This window comes from Ursus americanus, chromosome 18 (genome assembly GCF_024610735.1).
Source record: "Ursus americanus isolate L20-20 chromosome 18, mUrsAme1.1.p, whole genome shotgun sequence".
NCBI classification, from domain to species: Eukaryota; Metazoa; Chordata; class Mammalia; order Carnivora; family Ursidae; genus Ursus; species Ursus americanus.
The window spans coordinates 35,444,133-35,463,558 of record NC_142144.1 but is presented as its reverse complement, the minus strand read 5'-3'; the positions used below and the strand labels follow the sequence as shown (position 1 = coordinate 35,463,558).

General features: G+C 38.8%; 1 protein-coding gene across 4 annotated transcripts in view; it reads left to right on the top strand.

Moving 5' to 3' along the window:
• Window positions 1-19,426, top strand: part of UNC13B (unc-13 homolog B) — a 228,085-nt gene that overhangs the window by 114,423 nt on the left and 94,236 nt on the right. For 2 of the 4 annotated variants that reach the window (XM_087869574.1, XM_087869575.1), the window contains 3 exons: window positions 1,091-9,589; window positions 11,722-12,036; window positions 14,124-14,214. In XM_087869574.1, coding sequence (XP_087725700.1) covers window positions 1,091-9,589; window positions 11,722-12,036; window positions 14,124-14,214 — 8,905 coding nt within the window. The remainder of the gene's footprint in view (window positions 1-1,090; window positions 9,590-11,721; window positions 12,037-14,123; window positions 14,215-19,426) is intronic. The other 2 variants (XM_045780792.2, XM_045780793.2) reach the window with 1 other exon arrangement.

The window sequence follows — 19,426 nt, the reverse complement described above, 5'->3', positions numbered from 1 at the left end:
TGATCTTGTTTCTGTTTCCTAAATAAATACAATTGGCTGTTAAATCTGTACAAGAACATACTGAGCTGATAAGCTCCTAGTCTGCAGGTCCTCTGTATACCCCTACTTGAGTACATAGGAAGCAAACAGTTTCTAATCTTACTGAAAGAAAGGTCAGGTATCTTATGGTATTTATTGACTTAAGTTGGAATGTAGCTTCTAGTGTTAAAATCAGTATAGGGAAAGATATTCATTTCACTGTGATCCTCAATGCATATATAGCTTTTAGGTTTGACAAATTATAATGCTTTAAATAATTGTTCTTGTCGGTACTGTAACAAGGTTTGACTTCTGATAGTCAAAGATTATTTTTATTATGTATATATATTTTTCTTTTTAAAGATTTATCTATTGATGAGAGAGAGAGAGGGGAAGAGAATCTCAAGCAGATCTGTGCTGAGCTCAGAGCCCAACTTGGGGCTCAATCTCATGACTCTGAGATCATGACCTGAGCCAAAATCAAGAGTTGGATGCTTAACCAACTAAGCCACCCATCTACCCCTGTATTTTTTTCTTTTTTTTGAAGAAATATGTTTGACCATATTCTTGGCTATACTGCGTCAAATAATAACTTTCAGCAAGTTAACAGCTTGACTTTTCGGACCCAATTAAACCTAGTTAATCAACAAATTTAGGTTTCTTGAAATCCCTTGAATATTTAATAGTTCTAAGCTTGGGCATTGCAAATACATTCTAAATATTGAGGAAACATGTTCATTTTGATTGTTTCTTTCTTAGAAAATAAAAGGATCCTAAAAAGCTCCTGGTAGCAAGTACCTACGGTTATTACTATAGCTATTCTTTTTCTGATGTGGAAAAACTATTTGACTAAGTTGCTTTAATACTGATTTAAGAACATACAGATTTCTTTATCATATTTTTTCAGTCTGAATGGTTTTTATCATATTGACAATTTTATTTTAATTTTCTCATTTAATTGACAAATTTATTTTAATTTAGAACGTGCACTAAATTTTATGTTTCTTCCTTTTCCCTGTTTCTTCTCTTTTCTTTGCCTTACTATTCCTCCAATTTTATCCCTTTACATCAGACAAGGTTTGCAGGCCAAAAATGACAAAATTAGGATTATTTCAGCTTTCTCTGATGTTGACTATGAAGAGCAAGAAAGTATGTATGAGGAGATAGAGGGGAAAGTATCACAAGAGTTTCTAGAAAGCAGTAACATAAACTTAAAGGAAGCAGAAGTAAAAGAAATTAGAACTCTTTCAAAAACTGATAAATATTACAGCCAACAAGAACAACCGAAGTATAAGAATTGGAAAAAGATACCATCTCAGGGTCAAGAATCTGAATATTCTACTGCCTTTAATCTTGACCTTAAGTTTGAAACATCTGTGTTCTCCAGATATCCTCAAAAATACGATACAATAGATAGGAGAAGGAAAAACAAACCCTTACACCATCATTTTGGAGACAGTGAAACAAGACAGTATGGTGATAGATCAGGAACTAAGACTAACTTCAAAAGTACATATCCTAACACTGAAAATTGTAATATTTGCGACATTGAAAAGGAGAAACAAAATTATCCAATTTTGCGCCCTTACAGAAATGGTTTTGTGGTTAAGAGTGGCATGTGGACCACTAAGTTGCAAAATCATGATTATGATCTTTCTGGTTGTTTTAAGAACTGTGAAAAGTCATCTGGCTTAAACCAGCATGTCACTAATTCCACTCCATTAGATATTCTTGAAGATTCTACTAGCAGTACTTCTGATGAACTTCTGAGTTCTCCTCTTACTGATAAACAGGAAGGTTTACTGTCACCAACAAGTCATCCATCCAATGTCCATCATATTGAAGGCTTACCTGAAGAATATCATGTAACAAGTCCAGCATTCTCATTACCAAGGGTGAATTGTGATGCAAACACACTTGGAGATCTATCTAGGTGCCCCATGGAAGAGATGTCCCTTTCCTCTTTTGAGGAACCCAAGAAGGACTATGTTGATACAATGGATGAGCTTCAGTGTTTGGTAGAAACAGTGTCAGAATATTTGGCAGAGAAGGAAGAAGAGATTAATAGATTTGGTTCCCTTTCAAAAACTAAAACATCACTTAAACACAACAGTACTGTTGATAATGCAGAACAGAGAATGCTTGGGGATCAATTACCACCTTCAGCCATTATCAAGAATGACAAGGACAAGGCCGTCTCTTTCCCTGAGCTGAATGGAGTGAAATGTGCTGTTGGTTCTTTGTTCAGTTCACTCACAGAAAAAGTGGGTTCAGGCACAAAGCATCTAACAACCTCTGTGGAAAAGCTGGTTTCTTTAGTTCCAGAGAAAACAGAAACTCTTAATCAAATAGAGACAATTAATTCAGGATCTAAACCCAGCGCCAAGTCAGTACTGGGGAAGGATCTTTCCATGCAGTCTCCATTATCCTCTCAAGTAGTTGATAATAAGGATTTTGGCAGAAATGACAAAACCTCTGAAAATGAGCACACAGGTAGTAAAACTGGAAATTTAAGCTCACAGGATGTAACAGAGACTATTGGAAGGGACTCCACTCCACAGAGTCAGAGTTCAGTTATAAAGTCTGTTTTTAGCATGCTAAATCCATTAAAGATCTTTTCAGAAAAGGATGAAACCAAAAAGGATGATGTCCGGAACAAGCCAACAAGAAAGGAAAACTTTATTGCGTGTAGATCAGAGTCAAATCAAAGGGAAGACACTCTTGGCAATAACAGTAGTATCATCACTTTAGATAGGAATGATGGAGAAACTACAAGCTCAGCCCAAATGCCCACAAATGAGGATTTGTTGTTGTCTTCCCAAGTGGCCAATGAATCTTCAAACTTAGGCGATTCTGCAAATAAAAAAGATGATATTGAGAGTCTCTTGGAAAGAAAACCCTGTACAGATCTGTCTCTGTTACCAGATCAATCAAAAATATGTGCTAAAGACACTCCAGGACAACCTTGTATAACTGGCAGGAGAACTGCAAATGAAGAGTCTTCTTCAAAGCCATTAGAGGGGGACAAAGTTACTAGTGATGATGATTTTCTTGAGCCACTCAGAAAATCATTTAGCCAGTTTTTGCTCACTTCACCTGAGACCTGTTCAAAGGAAACTTTATCAGAATCTATGAAAATTCACCAGTTGGAGGAGGATGGGTGGGAGGGGGACCCTAAGAAAGATGGACATTCCTTTTCCTTTAGAGGAAAACTACATATTCCATTTTTCAGAGTTCTTAGTCATTCTGAAAAGCAGCAGGATTTAAGAGAGAAAGGAAGCATTTTTCCTTTGTTTAAACTTCCTTTCAGTGACAGCTGTGTCACTGTCAGTGACCAGAGTTTTCCTGACTCAGCAGTAACCATTGATGAAGAGATCCAAAGAAACTGCCATGAAAATGCCAAACTTAGTTTAGTAAAATCTAGTTCAGTTCCAAATATTCATAATAATTTAGGGAAATTTGATGATACAGAAACATTTAATAAAAATGACCAAATAAATTGTCCTGAAGATGACACACTTAAAATAAAGTCTAATTCAGCTCCAGTTATTAATAATGATCTTGGGGAATTTGGGAATATAGAGAAATTAAATTCAAGTGACAATAAAGCAGTAGATAACTGTCAGAGAGATACCTCAGCCATCCTTGGAGTTGTGTCCAAAGAATATATTCCTTCAGATACTTCAGAAGAAAGTAAGACTCTTACACAAATGGCATCTTTAACAGTATCAGACTGTTCATTAGCATTTACTTCTACCATTTCAAAATCCACCTTGGTTAATGAAATTAATGAAGACAGACTTGTAGATAAATATTCCAAGAAAAGAACCCAAGGAGGCATCCTTTCTGGTCTGTTTAACAGGTTTTCTTCTCTTGAAAATTTGTCTAGTCAACAAGAATTAAATTTGAAGAGTGATAATTCTCATAAGAATAATACCCCAGGCTTACTCTCTGGAATATTTAACCTGATATCCAATAACAGTGTGACTGATTGTAAACCAGATGAAGCAAAGTCCATGTCTTTAGGCAACATAAAAAGTTTGAATGGAAATAAACATTTATCCTTGGATGAGATCCCTGTTACTTCATGTATGACTTCTGAAAACCAGAAGAACCATGTTGAAAAGGAAGAAACATCTGGCTTCATAAAAAGCTTTTTATCTTTACCTAAAGAAGATATACCATTATCTGATGCTTGGGTTGATAATCGTCATTGCCCTCCTACATGGAAAAACCAGCAAAAAGAAAAGAATTGCCCCTCTTCTGAGAACAGGGTATTTCATTGTGCTCCAGGTGCTCAGCAGGGCCTCTTAGAGAAATCCTTGACTGAGAGGCTGACACCACACCATGTTCTTAAGGCGAAAATACATGAAAATTCAAACAAGTTAAATCCGCCTATGTTAAATACTAACATTCTTAATATATCAAACCACTATCAGGCTTTAGAAGAGATGAATAATCCTTTCTGTTATGAATGGAACTCTGATATAAAAGATTTCTCCAAAAATTCCAGAAAACTTCAGCCAGTTTATTTTATGTTGAATCAAAGTACATTCCCATCAGGTGATATTTTCTTGTGGCCTGACTCAGAAAATTCAGCAATAAATTTTTGCCAAAAGGATCAAAATGCAAATGTCTTGGAGCGGAAAACAAATCCGAACAGTGTCATTTGGCATGATTTACCATATGAATCATTGGACCAATTAGCATTTAATGTAGATAACTTATTAAGAAGTGATACGTGGGCAGCTCACTCATTATACGGAAATTCTTATTTTCCAATTAATGAGACTAAGAGTTCACTAGAAGAATTGCCCATTGACTTAAGTTGTTCATCAGGTTATGAGAAGACTACATATTCCATACTTGATCAAGAATTATTAAGAATGGATGAAAACTTTGTTTTTTCAAGTGTTGGTTATGAATACCAGGAATGGTTGTCATGTCTTGAAAGCGGAGTGTGGTGGCCATCAGAAGATGGAGATTATGGATATTATGTGTTCCATGATGGTCAGTATATGTATTATCTCCTCACTGATTCAACTGGGCAGTATGCATATTTATTCATACCTGATTGTTCTTATCAAGAGGATTTGAATTGTTTACAGACAAATGATCTGTCAAGTATTATGTTGGATGACAGCATTATTTCTGCCTATAGTTTTAAGGAAGATGAATTATTCTGGTGTGTTGAAGAGGAACCAATTGATGACCCTCTTGATTTATCTGTAGTTTTGCCAAGAAGTGAGGGACCAGTGTATCTAAATTTAGAAACTTTTTCACAAGTACTTGAAGAGTCAAGTTGTGACCAAAAGGATCAACCTTTAGATTTTTCAGGCTATAATCTTCAGAAATTTAAAGGAAATTTTGGATCTTATGAAGAAAGGGTGTGTGGTTCTGAAGACTTTGAGTATATATTGGATCTCAGAAATAAGTCCCAAACTATTGGAAATCGCAACTTAAATAAAAATCATTTTATAGAAGGAGATAAGAACCTGTCTCTAGCAAAGGATTCATCAGTTTACTCTTCTGGTTTACATTGGGTTCAGTCTTCTGAAGAAGCTACCTCTTTGGTTCATCCTGAAAATATGACTAACAGTCCACAGCAAACAGGAGAAATGTCATTGAACAACGTGACTTCATTATTTTCTGCTTTAGTTGGAAATACTTTGTATTTTGTTGAGAATGAATCCTTAGAGTCTTTGGTCATGAAGAAAATGGATCAGCATTCAGACTTAGCAGAGCTCACAAATGATGGTCTTCAGTCATTAATCTTGAATAAACAATTAGAGAGCAACTCCCAAGATAAAGAAGAAAGTCTTCTCAAGAAGGGTTTAGAAAGACAAATAGTATCCAATGTTCAGCAACCAGAATTTACTGAAAGAATGAAGCAGGAATTCCCTTTAAATAAAAGTTTTCGTGCGAAAAAACAAAGTTTGTTAAAATCTGTTATCCAGGTAAGCCAAACAACTGCTCAGGCTAAATCAGGTGTAGAAGATAATGAAATCATTACGGTTGACTCTGTTTCAGTTCCTCTTGCATCACAGTTTAGTAGGGATGAACCTAAGAACTGTGAGCTTCCTCCGGACCAGTCTTCCAAAGAGTCTGAGAGAACATTATTTAAAAGTGCATTGAAACTCTTTGGTCGGGGAGAAGACTCTTCAGTAAGTACCGTATCAAATGGAAAACAGGCATCTGGATTTTTGAACCTCTTTAAAACCCAGGTGAATAAAGAAGGACCACCAAATTTAGAAAAGAATGGTGATAAAAATAGAAAGATACCTTCTCAGCAAAAGAATGAATCTCCTGGTGTCTCAAGTTTTTTTGGTACCATTGGGGATTTATTTAAAACCAATGCATCTTCTATACAGACAACTGAAAATATGTCTGTTTCTTCATTGGTTGATAAGGATGAAGTCAAACCAAGTCCTGATCCTGCACAGCTAATTAGCCAGGATGTTGGGAACTTTTCTGCTACACCAGTTGCCTCTAAAAGGAAGGTTCGAATTAGGAGTCTGAACAAGCAGATTACTATTGATGACAGTGGGCTAAAAGAACCATTGACTAGGGATATACAGAGTAATAATTTGACTGAAAAAGAGGTACCTTTCAGAGACCACCTAATCCAGCAATCACCAAATCAGTCTTTCTCAGCAAATTGTCTTGAAGAGTATTCCAGAGATTCTTCAATAGAAACTAGTGGTGTGTCTACAGTGACAGAAGTTTCAAGAAGTAATAAATTATCTTTTGATATTCCAAGCCTGAGAAATTCAAAGGAACAAGATCATTTTTCCAACCCACACTGGAGTTTTTCAACTCCCACAACCTCTCCATCTCAACCAGAGTTGCCCACCAAAAAGAGTATATTTTCTTTCCTGACTGGATCTGAAAAATCTGAGAACAGAGCCTCTGCTACTCTACCAAGAACCAAATCTCAAGCAGAAGGGCTATTTACACTTCCTTCCTTTTTTTCTACTACTAACTCAAGCAGCAAGAAGAATGTCTCTCATAATAGCTCTTTTAGTTTCTTCAACTTATCCTTTTTGGATGGAAAGCAGCAGACTCCTGAGGAAAAACACAGCCTTTCAACTGTTGCTCCAGTGACTTCCCAGCCCTGTAAGAAACCAAGTGTTTTTGTAGACATAGGTGGCACAATGACTGGAGAAGGTTCCAGTGGCAATAGAGATAGCATGGTCCAGCAGGTAGTTCATGAAGAGCAAATGGCTCCTGGTGTTTCCATTAGCAACACCATTGAGGTTACTTCCCTTACAGGTGAGCTCAATGTAGAGAAGGACTATCAGGGAAAACTAGATTCTAGTAATGGACTAGGGACATCTTTAGCAGATTTCCAGATGAATCAGTTGCAAAATGACGTAGTTCCTCATTCACCAGAATTTCAGGCACAGACTGAAACACTGCTCATTGGTCCAGAGACCCTTGGGGTAGCTCCTTATGAAGAAGAGCCTTTCGTACAGGAAGCCTTCCCTAGTGGCTCATTGGCCAAGTCTTTTTCACATGATAGTCATTTGACTGAAAGGCTCAACAATTCAGACACTTGTACTAACCACCACCAAAATGAAAGATTTACTAGTGACCCCTTAAACTTGCCATTAGAAAAGGCCCCTGATGATGTCTTAACACAGATCCTGGAGCCAACCTCTCCCTCTGTGGAGCCAGGGTGTACAAGGCACCGCCAGAGCCAAGAGGCAGATAAAGAGGAAGACAAATCAATGTTGGGCTCTTCAGTAGAGGTGCTTTCAGGATTTACTGGTGACCCCTTAAACTTGCCATTAGAAAAGGCCCCTGATGATGTCTTAACACAGATCCCGGAGCCAACCTCTCCCTCTGTGGAGCCAGGGTGTACAAGGCACCTCCAGAGCCAAGAGGCAGATAAAGAGGAAGACAAATCAATGTTGGGCTCTTCAGTAGAGGTGCTTTCAGGATTTGTGACAAAAGTGAAATCTTTCTCTGGGTGCTTAATTGAACCTCCCAAAACTTTCTCTGGACTTTTCTCCCCTCCTAAACCACCAAAGAAAAACTCCTTTTTCTCTCTTTCTTCTGGTACATCATCTCAGTCCCTCAAAGGTGAGTTACTTGGAATTTTTAAAAGTCCCAAACCAGAGACATACAAACAAGAATCACCTATCCCAGCTACTGCATGGCCTCAAAATGGTAGTTGTAGAGATACTGTGGAATCAGTACCTCCAGAAAATTTGTGGAGAGAAGCTTCCTCTCCAGCACTCAATTCAGAATCTACTCTCAGTGACTGTACAGTGACTGTAGTTAGTGCAAAGTCAGACTCAGAGACCCTGACAGATGATACTAAACTAACAACTGAAATGGAAAACAATAATATTCCTGACCATATTCTAGAACCCCAAGATTCTGAAACAATTGGGGCTGTACCTTCTGTTTCAGGGGACGATACTGGGCAAGGAGTATTGTCTCTGAGTGATGAAGGAGACATGGGATTGTTGCAGGGCACAGACACAGAGGCATCATTGGAAGCAGAGCATATTCCATTGCCATCACATTTGGATTCAGATCCTACCTGTATTGCCAAAGAGTTTCCTCCTCCGGTTCAGCCACCTATTCCTCTTGAAGCAAAGCCAGCTATGCAGTCTGCCTCTGCAAACCAAGACTTGGAACTACAGGCAACCAGTTCACTGGAAACCAGTACTCCACTGTTCAGTGAGGCAAGTGTTGGCCAGAGTGCCACACCAGAAACCCAAGGATACCTTTCTCACCCTGTGCTGGAGGAACCTGCGCTTTGTGCCAAAGAAAGTTATGGGAAACTTGATACCCAGAAAGATCTATCTGCAGTCGCCCAGGAAACAGAGCAGCCAAGATCTCATTTTGAGATCCCAAACATGACCAATTGGCCAAAACTCCATTTCCCATCCTCTGTCACTGACTCTGGGAAACCACTGAGCTCTTTCTTTTCCCCATCTCCTTCCTCTGGCGATAGAGCAGCAGAGCCTGTTTTAATGGTCAGTTTTAAAAAGTTGTCAACTCTATTTGAGGGAGGTAGTGAGGGGAAAGGGAGTATAATGGCAAGTGATCTAAAACTAAGGTTTGGAAAGAAGCTGGATCTTTCATTCACATGGCCAAAAGAGAACAAAGGGGGCCCTGAACAAACACCTGCAGAATCCTCTTCTCCAGCTTTGGTTATCAACAGTGCTCAGGACTTTAATGCTAGGGAGGCTGACAAAGCTTTAGAGTCTTCTCAAATGTCTGAGGCTAGTGCTGAGCCAGCTGCTCAACCCTCTGGGACCTCTGAGCAGCAGGAGACCAGGCCAAGTACATGTGCTCATGAGCTTTCGGGGCCTGGAGAAATGGAAGACCAGCAGGAAGTTTCAGCATCAGGAGAACAGTGGGGTTCCAAAGGCAAGCTTTCTAGCTCCACCTATCCTTCAGGAAGTCATAAGGAAGAACACAGCACTGTCACCGAGGTACTTCACCAGCCGGAAACACAAAAGGAGGAGGTGATGCCTGCTAGCACTGACTCTCTTTCAAATGTACAGCAGCCAGTTACTCTCCATGGCATCAAGGAACCAAAGACCAACAAAAGGTTGTTCTCAACCTAAGCATCATAAATGATTTTAAGGAATTGACCATTTATGATGCAGTGACTTAGTTGTAGTTTAATGGTAGCCTGCTTTTAATTTTTCCTATGTCTTTCCTAACATCTGAGCTTCATGTTAACTAGGGGTTAAGTTACAAGAAATAATGTGTGGGTCTTTTCATCCTCTCCCCTCTCTCTAGTGCCAAATGTAATTCATTTATTGGGGTAAGAACTTACTGCTAAAAGAAAGGCTGAGCCCTGGGATTTACTCACTCTGGTTTGCTGTGCCTTGTGTAAAGCAGAATGGAGAATGGAGGGCAGGAAGAGGCAGAAAGTAGTAGTGTGGCATGTATTAATTACAACCACATGCTAGGCTAGGATGCTTCCTTGGGCCTTCAGCACTTATATCTGTACTAGCTGGGAAGAGATCTACTGTGCTTTGCTTGTCCAAGTCTTCTAAGATGCTTTCTCCAGTGGCAATGAGGTTATTAAGTAAAATGCAAGATGCAAAGGTTGAGATAATTTATATTCTATATCCTATTCCACATGGATTTGCATAGCTTCTTCCAGTCTTTGCCTTTTCATACCCTTAAGACTGGTGTCTGGTAAGTGCTTTGAGTAAAGTGTCATAGGAGCTTAAGGCTGTCATTTGCTGTAGTTCTTTATTCTGGAGCGTTGTACAGGGTCCATGTGGAAAAAAGATCCTGTTATTTTCCCTAAGAAGAAGCACCATATATAGTACAGCTTAAGAATGCTCCCCAAACCTGTCCAAAGGGGCTGGTTTTAGAGATGGTGTGTGTGTGTGTACATGTGTGTTAGGAACTGTCCACCACAGTGACCTGGTACCTGTCCTGCTGCCATGGGACAAAGGATCAGAAATTAGCCTGAAAAGACCAGGTAATCAGGAGGAACTGTAGGGAATATATCCCTGGGAAACAAAATAACGATTTATCTTCATTTAGCCAAGGGTAAACATAAGCCCTTTAGTTAAAGGCTTGACTCTGTGGCAAGGAAATTCTTTGTCCTTTTGCATGGAGGCTTTCTAGCAGGTTACTGGAAGTGAAAGGGGGGCCCCTGACTTAGGATGGAACTATCCATATGAGCTGGGATAGATCTTATAGATCATCACCTGAAACCTCTATCTGAAGTAGAACTTACTGCCTTAAATTCAGTATACGGCTCAAGGGAGTAACTTGTGGCTGCTGCTCTTCTTTCTAATCATGATTCACTGCCACTTTCTCTGCTATAGGTGCTGTCTATCGTAGCAGGGGAACAAATTTCCTTTCTGGGTATGGAAATTCAGGTATTGAGAAAGGGTTGGGCTGGCCGCTCTTCAATTATAGAAATGCATTAGTATGGCCCTGACCCAGATCCTGCAGTTGGATTTTGTCCACTTTATCCCAAACAAGCCATGTCCTGAGAGCAGCTCAGTTACAGGTACGCAAGTTCATCTTTGGGACATTCCCTATGCTGCCAGGGGTATCACTGTAACGTTCATGTTGATGAGACCATTCCCCAGAGGAATTTTTTTGGTCATAGATTTCATATCCTAATGGTTTCCATTACCTCATCATGCAGATAGCTGAGAGGTAATTGAAGGAACATCTCTAACCTCCTTTGCTCATCCTAAGGAACAGACATTCAAGTTTAAAATTGTAGAGGAAGAAAAGGGGACATCAATTTAGTAAATAATAGAAAAGGGGAGTAGAGTTCCTCCATTTTACTTTATGAAAATTAGAAAACTTTAATCACAGCCACTGGACAAGTTTCTTTAGAAGTCTGAGTAAAGAATATTAGGTGTAAACAGAGGCTACTTTTATATTTAATAATTCTTAATAATTAAGGTTAAGCCCCTACTTATAAAAATCACTTTAAGGTAAAGTATGCTTCAAAGTCTGTCACAGGTTGAGGTTAAATGCTATTAGAGAACCCAGCATATTGTATGGTTTTTCCTTTGTGCTTCTGCTGATTAGAAACTAGTTCTTCTAGATTGTGAAGTTTGGTCCTATCTTCCCAGGAGCCTCCTATTTGTGATTCTTGCCACTGAAAAAATCATTATTTCTGAATTTATCCATTACTTTTGTCCTGGTCCCTAGTTTGCATGTATGTACTCATCTGTCTTCCTCTCATTCTCACAGCCCCACCAGCAGTAGTAGGTATGGCTCCTCCTGTAATGTGAGTCAAGGAAGCTCTCAGTTGAGTGAACTAGACCAGTGTCACGAACAAGATGATGACCATCGGGAGAGGGACTCGATTCATTCATGCCACAGCTCTGGCAGCTTCTCCAGAGACGGCCAAGTGGGTTTTGGAGAACAAGAGAAAGCCATGGAGGTGACAAGTGAAGAAGAGAAGGGGAGAGCATGTGAACCCAGGGAGAGGAAAGAAGATGACACAATCCATCCTCCCCCAGATCTGGTGCTACACAAAGACCACATCCTAGGCCCCCAGGAGAGGTAGGTGATGGATGCCTTGAGGAGTTCATGTGGTTTCCTCAGTACCTGCCTGTGGTATTTCTGGGTGCAAGTGCTTTTCATTTGTTTCCCTGCAGGTTGGTATGGTAATGATCCAGGATACTGAGGTTTAGCTCTTTGCTGCTTCCTTTGATTTTTGGTATAATTCCCTAAATATTTTGAGGATCTCTGAAGAACACTTGGGTTCTTTGTAGTTAGCTGCATTGTACCAGGCCTTCTTGAATCTGTAGTTATTGGCCTACTAATTGACATATATATGGTAGCCTCTAAGTCTGGAACTGATCCAAGTCCTACAGCTTACTTCATTAAAAGGAGCTGCTTTGGATGAAATAGGCTTCCCAGCCTATTAAAGTTTAAACTTCTTATGTGAACGTTGTTTTGTTTTGTTTTGTTTTTTTTCCTGGTTGAGAAAACCAGGACAGAGTTAAGAAAGAATTAGTCTGAAAGCCAGATCTCACTCACCCTTCTGCTTTCCCAGGGTCTAGCTGTGTGTCTGGAATTAATTGGTACCCATAAGAAGAAAAATTTTAAACTTGTCTTTTTAACAGTCTCATTATAAAGCTTAGTACAATATTTGAGTGTTATTGTTATTGAGCTGAATTGGTCAGTAGATTTGCTGATAGGTTGGGTCAGAGTGTGATTTTTCAGTCTTGGCACTACTGACATTTGGGACCAGATAACTGTTATGAGGAGCTGTTGTGGGCATTGGGGAATGTATGGTGGCATCCCTGGCCTCTGTACTACATGCCAATAGCAACCATCAGTTGTGACAGCCAGAAATGTCTCCAGATGTTGTCAGATTTCCCATGGGGGGCAAAACTGCCCCCAGTTGAAAACCACTGGGTTAGAGTGATAAGGGCTAGGTATGACTTGGATTCTCGAATTTCAAGGTCTAAAGATAAAGCCGCTCACCACAAGGTCAGAGCCGTGAGTGCAGTTATAAGTGGTAAAAGTTTGAAGAATTGTTGGTGTATCTACTCCAACACTGAAGATATAAACTTATTTTCTTTTCTCCTTACTTTTTCCTGATTTTTAGTCATCTCTGGTAGCTCATCTAAAAGATAAGACATCCAAGAGGTGTGGTTGATGACTGACTGAAAAATGGCTCTTTGTAGACCTTAGAATGGCAGTTGCTATTGTCTGGGTAAAGTTCTTGGTAGAGCAGCAGAAGTGCCCAGCACGAGTATTTGTCCTTCTGTACTGGCTGTGTCCTTTCAGATCCTAGTTCTGCAAGTGAAGTCCGGTTCTGCCTTGGTCAGCGGTGCCCACAATGTCTTAAAACAGTTGATCCACTTAGATGGCATCAGAGCTTGGCCTATATTTCAGATATCTAGATGGTGGATGGTTGTTTGCTGCCTTGGCATTAGACCTCAGTGGGAGAGAGGAGAAGCATTGTCACCAAGTATTCCATAGTTAAGAATCTAGATGATGAATTTGTTCTAATACAGCATGGTGTTTCTGTCCCGAAACTCCTTTGTTAGTTACATTTATTGTTGTTTCATTGAGGGGTGTCCCTCAGGCTGCTCAAGGAACAAGACCATGGTAGGAAAAGGACTGTGCTTTTTTCCTTAGCATTTGTGTTGTAGTCTAGGAATTGGTAAGCCTTCCAAAATTCTTAGTGGAGCAGGAAGAGTTTGCAGGAACAAAATTCTGCCGTAAGGTTGGATGATATGTAGAACACCCAGGGAAGACTGGTGGTCTTGAGAGGTAGGGTGCAAGGATTAGTCCACATGTCTGTGTAGTTTTTGTGCTAACATTGACTCAGGGCCCTTGCCATTGCTTTTACTGGAATACTGAAACCTAACTGTCCCAGTGAGTTGGCTCATTGGGTGAGTGAAAAATGGGGAAAGAAGAGAGGGAATGGATAAAAAGCTAAAAGGAGCTGTCATTTTAGAGAGGATTTTTTTCCCACTTGGCTATTTAAGACTATGCTGTTTAGTGGCCTGACTCATGAAATAAGTCTAGGCATGACTACAAACCATTTTACTTTAGATATTTGGCAGTTTGCCTTGAGTGGTCACCCTGTGGCCTGGGCTATTTTTAAGAAACATTCTTTTCTTTGTTACAAGTTTTCCTGAGGAGAATGCTTCTTCGCCATTTACCCAAGCCAGAGCACACTGGATCCGAGCAGTTACCAAGGTTCGACTCCGGCTGCAGGAGGTAGGAAATCTGTTTTTCTAGTACTAGTTGGGACAGTTTTTCCTTTGAAATTTGGAGACATATGGTGCTGAAGAAGCAGTCAGTGATTAGTCATCTTCTTATAGTGTGCTTCTGGGAATGCATGACAAGTAAGCTAGAGCTTTAAGGGATGGGAGGTGGCTGTTGGCTTCCTTCTATGCTGATTAATGGAAATCAAATAGATCTAGTGGGCTGAGAGCCCCAAGGTTAAGTTAAATGCTATTTTCAGTACCATTGTCACTTTGAGGCCATTTTATTTTGAGCTTAGGACAGGGAACCACACAAGGCCTCATACAGTCAGTTGTTGTCTCCCTTGGCTACCCAGTTTTCAAGGCCACTAGCTGGCCTATTAGAGAGGGCCTTTGTGATGTATACAGAAAGGATGTCTTTAAATGACGAGTGGCTGTCAGTAGTATAATACCTGGCAGATATTAAAAATGCAAGCATGCTCACATGTGTAAACACACTTGAAAAATAATCTGTTTTGGGGGTGCCTGGGTGGCTCAGTCGGTTAGGCGACTGCCTTCGGCTCAGGTCATGATCCGGGGGTCCTGGGATCAAGCCCCGCATCTGGCTCCCTGCTGAGCCTGCTTCTCCCTCTCCCTCTGCCTGCTGCGCCCCCTACTTGTGCTCTCTCTCTGGGTCAAATAAGTAAAATCTTAAAAAAAAAATTATTTTGAAACAAGTTCAGATGTAGGGAAAAGTTGCCAAAATAGCAATATAAAGAACTCTTAAATCTTTCTTGCCAAGATACCCCGATTGTTGACATTACCATAGTTGCTCCTTCACCCTCCATCCATTATGATTAATCTTTTTCTGAACCATTTCAACTTTCTGAAAAAGTTGAAGAGATGATTTGTGTCACTACTAAATAGTCCTATTTATATTTCCCAAAAAACCAAGGCTACCCTCCTATATAACTACAGTGTACCTATCCATAGGAGGAAATCAACAATGGCAGCACCATCATCAAAATGCCATATAAATTTTGCCAGCTGTCCCAACAATGTCTCTTTTCTTTCCTGGTCCAGGATACAATCCAGGCTGACATGTAGCATTTAGTAGTCATCTCTCTTTAGTCTCCTTTTATCAGGAACAGTTCTTCAGTTTTATCTTGGACAGATGGTACAGACCTTTTATTTCATAGCATGTTCTTCATTTGGGGTCCATCCAATGTTTCCTCATGTTCAGACTCAGGCCATGCTTTCTTGGCAAGAATTACACAAAAATGATGCTGGGCTCTTCTTAGTGAAATTGTATCAGAAAGTACATGTGTCAACGGGTGCTAACCCTTCTTAATATTAATCTCAATCACCTAGTTAAATGTTTATTGGCCAGGTTTCCAACCTGTCAAGGCACCTTTTTTTTCCTTTTGTAATTGATGTAACTGCTAAGTGTTTTGTGTACTCTTGAGACTATGCCAATATCTTATTCCTCATTGCATCTCTGCCTATGAGCTAAACATTCATTGATGACTCCTGTTTAAATCTACCATCACTAAGGCCATATGCACCCCAATGTTCATAGCAGCTCTGTCCACAATAGCTAAATCGTGGAAGGAGCCGAGATGCCCTTCAACAGATGACTGGATTAAGAAGTTGTGGTCCATATATACAATGAAATATTATTCAGCTATCAAAAAAGAATGATTTCTCAACATTTGCTGCAACATGGATGGCACTGGAGGAGATAATGCTAAGTGAAATAAGTCAAGCAGAGAAAGACAATTATCATATGGTTTCTCTCATCTATGGAACATAAGAACTAGGAAGATCGATAGGAGAAGAAAGAAATAAAGAAAGGGGGGGTAATAAGAAGGGGGAATGAAGCATGAGAGACTATGGACTCTGAGAAACAAACTGAGGGCTTCAGAGGGGAGGGCGGTGGGGGAATGGGATAGGCTGGTGATGGGTAGTAAGGAGGGCACGTATTGCATGGTGCACTGGGTGTTATATGCAACTAATGAATCATCGAACTTTACATCAAAAACCGGGGATGTACTGTATGGTGACTAACATAATATAATAAAATAATTAAATAAACAAATAAATCTACCATCACGAATGGTGGCTGCCAAATGGTAACTTTCTATTTCCATTATACTTTCTACATTCATTAGTTGGCATTCTACTATAAGGAAGAGATTTCCCTTTTCTCCCATCAATTTATTTATATCACTGTGGACTCATGGATACTTAATTTATAATATAATGTATTACATTTTACAGTTATAATCATTATTATCATTTATTTTGTTGCTCATATTGTTCTAGCTTCTTACAAGCACTGCTAATTTGACCCTTCAGAGAGAAGATAATGCTTTAATAATGATTGAAAGGTAGCTGCTTTGAATACAGATGTTTGAAAATGCTTTCTTTCGTGTGTGTGTGTTCTTTTTTTTTTTATCAGAAACAATGACTGTTACCTATAAAAACCCATAACTGCATGTTCTGAAATCTTGGAAAGAAGCTATTAACATATTTAAAAATATTTCTAATGAAAATTTTCAGTGAGGTTTGAACTTATTTGTTAAAAATATTTCTATCTGGTAAGATATCAGAGAAAATGAGAACTTAATTAGCCAAATTTCAATAAAATCTGTGAATAATTGCTATATAGGAACCAATTGCACATCTTTCATTTGACTGATATATCTGTATCTTTTTGACAGCTTTGAAAACCAAATATTGAAATAATTGATAGTGGAACCAGACCTTCAAATAATTCTATATCAAAATGTTAAACCAAGATTTAAAAAATAATGAGGCATATTGTATCACATTGCTTTCACTAAAAATATTATTACTGCTTGTACTTTTAGTGACAGCAAAAAATATTTTTATCATTATCTTAAATGATTGTTTCTTTATGCTTTTTACATTTTTATAATGTAATGAATGTATTAATACAGTTATACATGTATATAGGTTTTAGATTTGGAGTCTGTTGATCTAGATTGACATGAGGTAAACATTTAAAGTGAACATTTATGGAGTCAGTGTTATAATACTAACTTTTTATTTCTAATTTTCCATAAGTAAGGGTCTTATAATTCTTATAAAGGAAAGTAAAACAAATAACATCCACATAAAAGTTCTGAATGAGAAAAACAAGAATGTATTGGAGCAGGCACAGTTTGTTATGATTTTTTTCTTTTTAAGAGGCAATTCAGAATCTCTCAAAAAGAATAGCTAAAAACAGTTGCTGAAGCTTGGAATCATTTAGGGAAAAGCGTGGTTTATTTAAGAGTAACTAAGAACCATTGCTACTTAATTGAATAAGAGAACAATAGTAAATAGATTCTTAACACAGGTAATGTAACTGGAAGCTGAGTAGATGTGGCCAAGAGGATAAAGATAAGCCAGAGTTTAATGAAGAGTGTCAGAACAGTTTCAGATAGAGGTAGAAGTATACTATTTATACTTAACATGAGATTTGCTTGACTTATTGAGGTTGTGACAGTAGGAAGTTAAGTACAGCACCCCAATTTTTTTTTCCTGAGTAATTGGAGATTCCACCTAGTCACCCTTTAATGCTCTGTCCAAGGTAATAATTGTTAGTTTTATTTATTTATTTATTTATTTATCTAGTTATTTATTTATTTATTTAAATAATTTTTTTATTATGTTAGTCACCATACAGTACATCCTCGGTTTTTGATGTAAAGTTCGATGATTCATTAGTTGCGTATAACACCCAGTGCACCATGCGATATGTGCCCTCCCTACCACCCATCACCAGCCTATCCCATTCCCCCACCGCCCTCCCCTCTGAAGCCCTCAGTTTGTTTCTCAGAGTCCATAGTCTCTCATGCTTCATTCCCCCTTCTTGTTACCCCCCCTTTCTTTATCCCTTTCTTCTCCTATCGATCTTCCTAGTTCTTATGTTCCATAGATGAGAGAAACCATATGATAATTGTCTTTCTCTGCTTGACTTATTTCACTTAGCATTATCTCCTCCAGTGCCATCCATGTTGCAGCAAATGTTGAGAAATCATTCTTTTTTGATAGCTGAATAATATTTCATTGTATATATGGACCACAACTTCTTAATCCAGTCATCTGTTGAAGGGCATCTCGGCTCCTTCCACGATTTAGCTATTGTGGACAGAGCTGCTATGAACATTGGGGTGCATATGGCCCTTCTCTTCACTACATCTGTATCTTTGGGGTAAATACCCAGTAGTGCAATTGCTGGATCATAGGGTAGCTCAATTTTTAACTTTTTAAGGGACATCCACACTGTTTTCCAAAGTGGCTGTACCAACTTGCATTCCCACCAACAATGTAGGAGGGATCCCCTTTCTCCACATCCTCTCCAACAATGTTTCTTGCCTTGTCAGTTTTTGCCATTCTAACTGGCGTAAGGTGGTATCTTAGTGTGGTTTTGATTTGAATTTCCCTGATGGCTAATGATTTTGAACATTTTTTCATGTGTCTGTTAGCCATTTGTATGTCTTCATTGAAAAAGTGTCTGTTCGTATCTTCTGCCCATTTTATGATTTGTTTATTTGTTTCTCGTGTATTGAGTTTGAGAAGTTCTTTGTAGATCTTGGATACCAGTCTTTTATCTGTAGTATCATTTGTTAGTTTCTTATTATTCTAGAATTGCTTTGTGCAAGTGCAAGAAAATATGAATATATATTGTAACCCCCTCACTTTTTAAAAAAAATGAAATTGGTATACATACTGAGAACATCTTGTTTTTTCATTTGGAGATCCTTCCATATTAGCTCTAAGAGAATTTTTTCTCAATAACTACAGATATTTTGCTGTATGAAGGTCCTGTAAGTATTTAACTAGTGTTCTGTTGATATTAATTTGATTCATTTGGTTATTTCCAGTCATTTACTATAACAAACCATGTTGTAATTGAGCACCTTTTACATATGTCATTTTGCAAGTATATTTGAGGGGATATGTATTTGTAAATTCGATAAATATTGCTACATTGCCCTCCATTTGTCAGGAGCTTAAAACAGTAAAGGTTTATTTTGCTCATGCTGCTTGTCATCCTGCATGTCAAGGAGTTCTGCTTTAAGTTGTCTTGTCTCTGCAGTCCAGGCTGGTGGAACAGCCTGCATCTAGGACATTGTCAGTATGAGTGGTAGAGGGAAAGAAAAGATAAATGAAAGAGAACATAGCAAATTGCACTCTGGTTCTTAAAACTCCCACCCAGAAGATACGATATGTCC